This window comes from Accipiter gentilis, chromosome Z (assembly GCF_929443795.1).
Source record: "Accipiter gentilis chromosome Z, bAccGen1.1, whole genome shotgun sequence".
NCBI lineage: Eukaryota > Metazoa > Chordata > Aves > Accipitriformes > Accipitridae > Astur > Astur gentilis.
In genome coordinates this window covers 47,741,793-47,753,191 of record NC_064919.1, presented here as the reverse complement: position 1 = coordinate 47,753,191, position 11,399 = coordinate 47,741,793, and the positions used below count along the sequence as shown (strand labels likewise).

General features: G+C 40.1%; 1 protein-coding gene across 1 annotated transcript in view; it reads right to left on the bottom strand.

Annotated features, from left to right (window-relative positions):
• The window catches only part of MAMDC2 (MAM domain containing 2), a 63,871-nt gene that overhangs the window by 1,198 nt on the left and 51,274 nt on the right, over window positions 1–11,399 (bottom strand). The window contains exons 10-13 of the mRNA XM_049795744.1: window positions 8,091–8,184; window positions 6,230–6,382; window positions 1,166–1,422; window positions 6–90 (exon numbers count right to left, since the gene is read on the bottom strand). Of these exons, the coding sequence (XP_049651701.1) occupies window positions 6–90; window positions 1,166–1,422; window positions 6,230–6,382; window positions 8,091–8,184 (589 nt within the window). The remainder of the gene's footprint in view (window positions 1–5; window positions 91–1,165; window positions 1,423–6,229; window positions 6,383–8,090; window positions 8,185–11,399) is intronic.

Genomic DNA, 11,399 nt, shown 5'->3' with positions numbered 1-11,399 from the left:
CTTACCTAAACAGGGTCCTGCCTGGAACAGAATATCATCAATAGCAGTGTCACTTCTCATTGACACACCACGGATTGCCTCAAAAATAATCTGTAAAGGTAAGACACAGCTTTTCATGAATCCCACAGGAGGAAGGACTAAAAAAATATAATACCCATGCAGTCTATTCAAGGATCTAGTGTGTCCTGAAAGCCTGCTTCTTGGAAAGAAACTTCTATGCTCCATCAGTGGACTGATTGCCCTGGTTAGAGAATTTGGGTGTGCGCTATGCCAAAGGAAGCAAATCTGTTCTCACAATTTGTTAAGAAATTGCTGTGTGTTATAGACCACTGATAAATTTTCTCTAGTGATGTGACATTTCTGTCTTGTTTTTCAGCCCAGATGTGCCACGGTGTGTTGCCCATATGCAAGCAAGACTTGAGGGGGGAAAAAAGGCATTACAATATTGTGCTATGGTATTACTGATAAAGCTAAACTTGCTTTTCAGTAAAAGGTTTCCCCTCCCCACCCCAACCCACCCCCCTAATTAATTTTCAGGCTCTTAAGGCAAAGTAATTTAAAAAAAACCCACAACAGCTTTCGTTAGTGATCTGTGCAGTTTTGTGCCCAGTGCTGTTTCAGTCAATAGCAATTTCAGCTTCCTCTTTGACAGAGAAACTGAAGCAGGCTTTATCTCTGGCAGTACTGAAATAATGGCACTGTTGAAACCAAAGGCAGAGTTCTGGCTTTGCATCATTCCTTGCCTTTGGTGCCACCTCAGAAAGACTATCCTGCAAGAAGCAGCCGTTTTATCACAGCTTAGTGGTTATGTCAAATCTAGACAGGGCTTTAGACAGCTGAAGGAAAAGAAATTGCACAAGTGATCTAAATAAAAATTACCACTACTGACAAGAAATGATGGGAAAACAGCATTTAAATACTTTTTTAAAAATTTTGAATTAATGAACTATTTTCATACTTGCAACCTATTAATGTCTTTAATAATTCCCTCCCTACCTTCATTTGTAAGAAATTACATGTTACTTCAACTTGTTCAGGTGTCCATTCAATGCTCTCTACATTTTAACATTTTAATTTTTTTTTTATACAACCCAAAATGTGGATTCTAGCATATAGTTCAGTGCAGTATTCCATTTTAATTGCTTTTTGTTTGTTTTTTTCTTACCTGGTAGTTTCTATCGCTTTCATATTCTATTAGTCCCCTTAACCATGAGATGCTTTGTTCCCCTGTCCTCCTCCACAAAGGAATCTCTTCATCATCACCCTCCTTTTTTAGATAAACACTTAGTAATCCAGTCCCAGCTCCATACATGTGATAGAAAAATGTCAAGCACTGTTTTCCAGTTCCTCTTAGTGATCTTGAAACTAGGTATGCTCTCTGTCCATAGACCATGTTGGATGCCTCTATATACATGTAGTATCCTTAAAAAGATATATAAGCAAATATAAGCAAAGTAGAATACATTCTCTCAGCATGTTCATTATGGTCAGCATGCTCATTATATAAAAAATGATTGAAAATTATTGAAACTATTTTGGTACAGATATTTATGCTGTAGACTCTTGTATTTGTGAACTGTAATATTTGTGATATTGTAATAATTTCGTAGTATAATCATGGTAATATTTGTGAATGCTAATATAAGAACACTTAAAAACTTGTTTATATCTGATGAAATACATAGCAACAGAAAGGAATACAAAATCATAGCTGTTCATAAACTGGGAATGCACTCTGACATTGGTCAATTAATTGGAATTCAGAGACAGCTGCATGTACATCTGAGGGTACAGTTTATGCAATGTTTGGAGCTGACGCTATTAACAAAGCAAATGAATTGAAATACCTCTTTTAAATCACATATGACATCAACAATATTTTTCTTTCTGTGATCAAGACGTGAAGACACAAGTGAGGAAAACTAGACTCTCTAGAATCCATGAATGAATGAAAGATTATCATAAACTCTAATCTGTGGAAAAATTAGCCATTAATTGGTGGCAGGCAAATTACACATCCCCCCACCCCCAATCCATCATTCCGTTATTTCCAGTTGGAGGAAACGGAGGTGTGTCAGAAGACTGAGGAGCATCCCCACCTTATCCCATCTGCTGCTGCATATGGCAGCTGTTCTGTGTCTTGAGATGTACACTCTGCCAGCAGGCAGCAAACTCCGATTTTGCCGCAGCTCTTCATGCAGTCCCACTGCTCCCTTTTTGTGGTGTTGGAGAAAACAATTTGCCCTTCTGCTACCACCAGTTCTGGCACTGAGATCGCCCTCAGGGGGAGAGGGGATTCCTAACGATCAGTAAGGCAGGAGAAAAGCTGAGAGTGGAAAGAGCAGCCAGTGGATGCTCAGGGTGTCCCTCATGATACCCAGAATCCTGTTATCTACACAAACCCATGCTGAAGACATCCCTTCTGACCTGGGTTGTAGTTTGGTGGTGAGCAGCAGTAGAGAGAAAAGGTGAAAAGGAAAATTATGTACAGCTGTAGGTCTGTAAAGAAAAGATAATTTCATACAGTGTGTTGGAGAATTCCCAAGGCTACTTATACAAAACTTAGTGCAAGCCATTGCGGGAATTTTGATGTTCACAATGCTTAAATGTTCCTTGAGTTAAAAATCAAAGCCTACAGCTCATACTACAGTTTAGTAAGATAACCTGCCTTTAGTTCTAAGGCCTGAATCATATTATAAACTTGTTGGAAAGACTAGATCAGCTCTTGGTTTTGTGAATTCAAATCTATGCATTTCTCAGCACATCTTGCTGCAAAGAGATGTGTGAAATAAGGAATAAACATTGTTATCAGAGGCCAGGCTTAAAAGATTCTCTTGCTTCACCAGTTCTAAAGTTGAGCCATCAGCCTCAGATCTCAGAATTGGAAGCCACAGATCTGATCTTCATAAACTGAAAATAGGTCTAAAGACGGTTTCTGCCTTATAGATCAAGAAAATTGTGCTAACAGCCTATTTTGAGTTCTTGAGTAAGAAACTCTTAAGTGTTGCTTCTACTATAAGGAGATGGTTATTGTCCTTGGAAACACAAGAGCTGGGACATATAGAGTATTTGAAAGAGAGGAAGAATAAAATATATTATCTAGGGAATAACTGGGGGGGGGGGGGGGGGGAGGCATCAAAACAACCTGAATGTTAAATCCTTTTATGGAATTGAGTTTGGTTACCTACCAAAACAACCAGCAACTTTAATGTGATGTAGTCCTTTTGGATTATATTTTGTAGAAAAAGAATGGTCTGCCAGACAATACAGAGATGGTGTACAGATGCTTCTCCAAGAGTCTCACCCACATTTCAAAATAAAAATTCTCAAATGAACTTTAAAAACTGTTAGGAAAAATTCTCACTTATTTTAAAGCTGGTGGTCACATGTCTAGTTGATGCAGAAGAACTGGAGAGCATGGGTAACAAAAGACTTACAGACATTACATCATCTAAATCACTCTCATGTAATGTAATTTTTAAATTGAAAGGGACAAGAATTTCAGTATTCCCCTTTGAAAGTCATTCCACTGTACAAAGGTATCATTATTGGGAAAATGTTCTTGATTTGTAGATAGCCTACATTTTCCAGTTAGATAACTTAGCCAATAGATCTTGTCAGAACATGGTCAGATTTTTAAGTAATGTTTCTAGGTTTTATTTCATAACACATAAGAGAAGTTTTAAGCTTTAAAACTTACTTATCTCTGAAAGCTATTCATGTTTCTACCCAGAATCAGTACTGTTTAGAATTAACAATGGAAGAACATAATTTCTTGGTGATCTAAAATTTCAAGACGAAGAGAAACATTCCCATCTGCATTCTCAATTCCATATGTAGGATATTGGCCATACAGTCCCCCACACCATGAATTTACGTCTCTCTAGTCAATTTCCATACCTTGCTGAAGATGCAGCTATTACAAAAATTTTACCAGGAGATAGGGAAGGGAAATTTTGCTGAACATGTACAAAGCCGTCTTTTTAGATAAAGAGATCAGAAACAAGACAAAACATTTGTTATTTTATTAACTAGAAGCATTTGTTATTTTGTTAACTAGAAACAAAAGGGTTTTCCAGAGTCACTTGAATTAAGTTTGCATAGAGGAAGACTTCATATGCACAGCTGAAATAACTATGCTTGATGATGCTTAGTGTGGTTTACACTCAATCACAGCTGACAGAATAATAACAGCTTTTGGTGAGCCTTTTGAGGAGGCCAGCTGCTTTTGTAATCCAGTTAAAATTTTTAACAGACTGGATAGATGGCTGCTGTGAATAAGCCAGCTTGTCTGCAGCTGACTTTATGACTTGTTGAATGAATGCTAACCACTGTGAAGGAGGGCAAATCCAAAGGCCCCAAAAGCCGCCTTAGACCTATGTAAGCATTTAAAGTTCACAAGCCTTAGGGCAGTTTCATCCATTATACTAATAGTCAGTGGAGTTGTTACTGAGGTCCTCTGCAGGAACACAAGCACCCAACGCAGTGATGCACTTTGTCATTTCCAAAAGTCAACAGGTACTGCCCCTCGTGTGGGGGCAATTCTGATGCAGTTTTCTGTGCGCTCGCTCATGCTAATGGGGGCCCCACTTGCCTAAATACTTTATATTACACCAATGAGGTTATGGAAGAGATTTTCAAGATAAAAGGTCCGTGGGACCTCTTATTATCCATGTTTTCTTCTAAGTTTGAACAGGAAGGTGTTCATGCAAGAAGAGATCCCAACCACTTGTTTGCCTTTTAGTTTCACAGAATATTCCCATAACCTAGGGATTTGGAAGAAGGCTTTTCCATGGGGTCTGGAGAGTCATTCTATTGGGTTTTTTTGTGGCAAGGTTTTGGTAGCAGGGGGGTTACAGGGGTGGCTTCTGTGAGAAGACACCAGAAACTTCCCCATGTCTGACACAGCCAAGGCCAGCCGGCTCCAAGATGGACCTGCCACCAGCCAAGGCCAAGCCCATCAGCAATAGTAGTATTGTCTCTGGGATAACATATTTAAGAAGGGAAAAAAAAGTTGTGGCAGCACAGAAACTGCAGCTGGAGAGAGGAGTGAGAACATTTTAAGAGAAACAGCCCTGCGGACACCAAGGTCAGTGAAGAAGGAGGGGAGGAGGTGCTCCAGGCACTGGAGCAGAGATTCCTCTGCAGCCCGTGGTGAGGACCATGTTGAGGCAGGCTGTCCCCCTGCAGCCCATGGAGGTCCATGGTGGAGCAAATATCCACCTGCAGTCCATGGAGGACTCCATAGAGGAGCATGTGGGTGCCCGAAGGAGGCTGTGATCCTGTGGGAAGCTCGTGCTAGAGCAGGCTCCTGGCAGGACCTGAGGACCCGTGGAGAGAGGAACCCACACTGGAGCATGTTTTCTGTCAGGAATTGTGACCCTGCAGGGGACCCATGCTGGAGCAGTCTGTGCCTGAAGGACTGCACCCCAAGGAAGGGACTCATGCTGTAGCAGTTTGTGAAGAACTGCAGCCTGTGGGAAGGACCCACGTTGGAGAGTTCTTGGAGAACTGTCTCCTGTGGGAGGGACCCCACGCTGGAGCAGGGGAAGAGTGTGATGAGTCCTGCCCCTGAGGAGGATGAAGTAGCAGAGACAACGTGTGATGAACTGACCACAACCCCCATTCCCCATCCCCCTGTGCCACTGGGGTGGGGTGGGGGGTAGGTAGAGAATCGAGGAGTTAAGCTGTGCCCAGGAAGAAGGGAGGGGTGGAGGGAAGGTGTTTTGAGATTTGGTTTTATTTCTCATTACCCTACTCTGCTTGACTGGCAATAAATTAGTTTTCCCCAAGTTGAGTCTGTTTTGCCCGTGACAGTAATTGGCGAGTGATCTCTCCTGTCCTTACCTTGACCCACAAGCCCTTTATTATATTTTCTCTCCCCTGTCCAGCTGAGGGGAGGCAGAGTGATAGAATAGCTTTGGTGAGCACCTGCTGTCCAGCCAGGGTTTACCCACCACAGTCATCCTGTCCTTTTTTCTCCCAAAGGAAAGGTCTACTTTAGGACACAAAGACCGAATTACCCACTTGGTCTGCAGGTAATTCAGATTAAACATCACATTCTCAAAACCATCTGTGGGTCCCTAAGAAATGGGTTTACTTCATTTGATTAATAACTGTTCTGAACAGAAAAGTAAAAACTTGGTCTGTGTTCTAGGTTATAATTTCAAAGTATTTTTTATTAACTATCGATCTCTGTTCTGAAAGTTCAATGTGGAGCTTAACTCACCTACCCCAGTAGTGTGGTCTCCTTTTGGTCCAGTGTAAGAAGTGGGAGTTGGACCCCTCCTTCTGTGCCAACTCCCACGACCTCTCTTCTTCTGGGTAAACACACACTCATCTTTTTCAAAAGTACATTCTCCAGGATTGGGCAGCAATAGATCTGTAAGGAGAGGACACTGTTTAAAACTGCAAATATATTAGACAGGTACAGGGAGAGATTACACAAGGTATGTATTGCAGTCACTCACCTGCTGAAACCACATATCTATCTAGCAATACTTTCAGTTGTCATAAGCTTATAAAAGCTAGCTTCAAACTGATGTACAAAATTTTATTTCATTTTCTTCATAGCTTTGGGGAAATCTGTGCCCTAGTCTGGCTCACTAACATATACTAATATTTTTTAAAGCATCTCATGCAGTTTATTATCTCAACATAGCTCCTTACTCTGTCCACAATGGGCTCTACCAGTGTAATTTTCTTCGCTACTGTGGCACCCCAAGCAGTTTAATGAGCTCCAGCATGTACAACATGCATATTAAATGAGTATTGTCAAAGATTGGCACTCCTGTAATCTGAAATCTAACGCCACATTTAGCTCTCCTATGTTGCCTTGGCACCAGATTCTAATACTGCATACAACAGACCACAGAGCTGTAATTACTAGACTATTTTTATTATTTCAATTCTATTAGATGATGCAGAAGACAAAAAGTTGACAATTCAGCTGCTTGCCAGGAAGCTTCTGTCAGCTCTTCTGCTATAATCTGAATCTGTAGTTCAGAAGTAGACACTCTGAGCTGCTTTCACCTTTTGAAAAGGAGGAAGCCTTGTTGCCTCACATACTCTGGGGTGTTTTTTGAGCATTTTTTTGCTGCCATCAGTGACAAGTCCCAGTATGACTATATACCAAAGTGTCAGCTCTGCACCTTTGGTTCCTTTTCAGATTACTTAGGAACTACAGAAAGGCAAAACAGACAATTGTTGGAAATACTTTAGAAAAATGGCATCTTGTTTTATACATGTGACTTCTCTTTTTCTGTAATGGTTAGCTGCCTGAATGCATGAAATCCAGTCAAAAGAGGTCATTAAATAGTTATTATTACATGGAAACATAAATGGTACAGTAGATCAGCCTCATCACCGTTTCAAAGGCATGGCTTTATTCCAAAGAAGAATGGGTTTACAGATTGTGCCCATCTCATAAGAATGGTTTCTAAAATAGGACACAATCATTGTACTGTCAAACCTCAAAAAGCCCCAGAAGAGGGAGTTTGGGTGAGTTCAGAGAGGTTAGCCTGTGCATGTCAGAGGGTAAAGTCTCAGTCAAAACCGTCAGAGGGTAAAGTCTCAGTCAAAACCGTTCAGTTCCTCTCACTACAGAAGGGAGAGTTAGACTCATTAGTCTTCATCACAGAACTGCAACTCCGATAAGGGATTGTGTCTTTGCCTTGCACAACTGTACTTCTGGACTTAAAAGAATAATGCTGTGTTTTGAAACTATTGCTTTTGGGTCAATTCCTGGTTTCCTAAAAGCCATCTGAAAACTACTTTCCCCTCAGCTGGACTGTTTTGTTTTTTTTAAATTGTAGTTCCCCAAAAGGAATGCTCATCTATATACAACTGCACTGGAATCAGTGGAGTTAATTAGGAGTCAGCTGGTTCTGCTGTGAACAAAAAAACTGGCCCTTGCTGTATTTATGCTACTGCAAAGATAGAATTTATGCAATATTTATTGGAAAGAGAAAAGAAAAGAAACCACGGTGGGATGAAGGCAGCTGTAGGATGGGCTTGGAAAATGAAGGTATGCGATGAACTCGTACTAAAAAGGGTAGCAGTTGTTGGACGACAAATATACATGGTCTTACCAGCAGCCTGGCAGCTTCCCAGGCTGAATGATATATCATCCAGTGCTACAAGTCCACAGTCCCAGAAGCTTTTACACCAGCTGACAAAGACAACCTGCAATACATGAAGGAAGTTTCAAGTATCTAACAAAAGCCGGCACTGTTAAGTGTAAGGAAATTTAGATTTTTCCACATGCACTAATAATTTTGACATCTACAGAACAGAATTGATGAATCCACTTTGTTTTGGCACATATTAACACTGCCAGTGACTGAAATTTCAAATCCAGTGTGGTTTAGATGTATGTTTTCATTCAACAGCAAGTGTTTTCTCACTTTTATAGGCAAATGATGTATCTCAGTATGTAGTTTCCATTTTATTAGGAGAGTGTATTTTTTAGTGTATGAGAAAACATGACTCACTGAGGTTGTGGTTCCCCCCCCCTCCCAAAACCAACATGAACAGCTCAAATGTCCTCAGCTATCTTATCCTTACAACCAGGAGGTTTTATCCATGGAAAAATAAATTTGAACGAGTCATGCAGAGTGATGGCCAAGAGAAATGGCTGTGGCAAAAAAAATGAAGAACAATAGAGATGAGATGAAACTACTGCATAAAATGGAATTATTCAGAAATGACACAAAGCCATGATATCGTAGAGCAGGAGGCTAGAAATGGTAAGCATCATTCACAGTGTTCATCTGGGTTTGTGAAGATAAGAATAGCTTCCAAGATGTTTTATTTGACTACACATTAATTCTGCCATGGAAAATACAAGTCACTCATGAGATGACAAAATAAAATGTAATGAAACTGTAAGAATCCCAGCTGCCTGTCTCCCATGGCTGACAGAGGTATTTTGGAATTACAGAAGACACAGTAAGGTTGATTTTGTGAAAATACTGCTGGCAGTTTTCTTTTCCTAACTACTGCAAACTATCTGTCTGACCACTGGGGTTATGACCAAAATTTGGGAGGAGCTTTTCAAAACAATTCCGTTGCGATGAGGTCTGAGCTAGTGACCAGAGACAGATGAGTGCCACTTCTAGCAGTTTAATATTATGGAACAACTGTAAACACCTCAGTTACATATTTGAGGTTAAATGCTGACAGACAGTTTCATGTGGATACAAAAAGGTAGTTAAAAGTCGTGCATGCATTATTTAATATGTCCTCTTTTAACAGGCTCAGTAACATCTTCAATATGGTCATTATACTGGATTTTGCTAGATTGCTTTGCTACGTAGTATTTTTTTACCCATCTGCTTATAAAACAGCCTGAGATGTAACTACACTTAAACCTTTGAGGAATGTATGCGTTATGCTGCCTAAGATGGAGCAATTTTCAAAACCATTTTCCATTCAGTGCTACCAATCCTGGGAATAGTGATAATCTGTCTTGTAAACTGTTACAGGTATGGACTTGAGGAGTGCCTCTGCACAGTGTGCACAACTGCTCAGTGTATCGTGGCCAAAAACTGGCCTTTTTTTTCTTTTTTTTTTTTTTCTGTAGAGCTGCTCTCTTAGACTTAAGGCTTAACAGGACAAAAATTGTTTCCTACTTTGTAAGTTCATTCTCAAGAAACAGGCGCAATCTATTAAAAAATGGTAGCACCTCTTGGAATAAAGCATACAATAAATACTGACGTTGGGTGGACGTCATTCACCAGACTTTTAATAAATGCATTCTGGTGAACATTTGTAATAAACTAAAGACATATCATAGTCCTAAACCCAAGAATCTTCAGAAAACCACACATGAAAGGGTGAGGTCAGTCCTCGTTTTGTGAAACAACATTTCCACACTGTGGAATGATGTTGTAAGTGATGTTTTCCTATTGACATCACTGGGAGCAGGATCAAGTTCTTTATTCTTAAATTGCAATAATTTGTTCCATACAAGGTATGTAGTTACCCATTGGATACTGCAGAAAGCCCTCTATTTCAAAAGCATCGCAACAATAACTCTCGGTCTCTCAAAGACCATTGAACCCGTCGCCTTTGTACAATCAAAGGATTGATCTGTTTCAGTGACACTTGCAAACTTGTTCAGCTTTGTCATCTGTAGCTTTAGCATTACTAATTCTCCACTTGCTTTTTGTGGCATTGAGTGACATGCTGCCATGAGCAGCCTTTATAATTGCACGGGCGTGGGGGAGCTTGTGCTTGAGAATTTGGAGTTTCCAGTATTAGCTATAGCAAATGTACTTAAATAGTTCATTGTCCCGTTGGCTTATTTTGTTGCTATATTCTTGATTTAGTTTTAAGCAATGGGGTAGAAGATATTTTTATTCACAGGTCAAAATTATTCACTCTTCTTTTTGTCCTAAATGTGCCTTTTTTTGTCATAAAGGGACATCTTTGACTATTTGATCTTTACCTACCAAAATTGTATCAATTTGGATTTACTCAGCTACTCATCTTCACCCTATGTCAGCTCTCTGAATCCTTTCTACAGTCTCGATAGGACTAATCTCATGATGCTTTACATTTGTTCTTGCTTTGAATTAAAGTATTTCCTAGGTCAATTCTTCCAAAAGAAATTTTTATGAAGTTATCTCATGCCTTGGAGAATAGAATAGGGCGATCTTTCTGCTCAGCTCACACTTTCTTCATAAAACATGACAGATGAACAACATACTAATTGTTTTAAACTACGTAACAAATCTTCCTGGACTTGCATGCCATCTTGGAGGCTAAATTAAAACCATTATCAAATGCAGGCAGTTGTTGCCTGTGTTACTGAAAAATAAAACATATTTTCCTCTCATGTCTCCTTTTGTTCCAATAACAGGACACAGCCAGGGCATTAGTTTCCTTCCAAACCATTGCCCTGATTTCTGGAAGCTGGTTTGTTTCTTTTCCAGTGCTTAATCAATGTTCCTGGCCTGCAGACTCAAAGTATCAATAATCAGTTCTTAGCATTTATCCTGGGTTATATCAGTAATGAGCAACACCAAAGGAAAACAGCTGGCAGAGCAAGCAGGGTTTGACTTCTCCCAGGACACGCTGTTGGGTTGTGCTGCAGACACTGAGTGAGGTAGAAGGGACTTCTCATCCTTAGCATTCTGCATCTCTACAAATGAGTTAAAATGTATGCATATGAAGTTTACCTGCTTTTGGAGGAGAAAAAAGAGTAGGACATGCAGTAGGGTACCTCCAGTGTAAGGAACAACTAATATGGAAACTTGTAAAAGGAGGTTTGGAGGGAGCTGGACTGAGAACAGGAGACAAGGAAAGAAGATGCCCCCAGATCCCTGTGGATTCTGTGTATTTTCTTTCCTACTTGTTTATCCCAGAAAGTATAGCTCTTGCTCAATTAGAGAGCC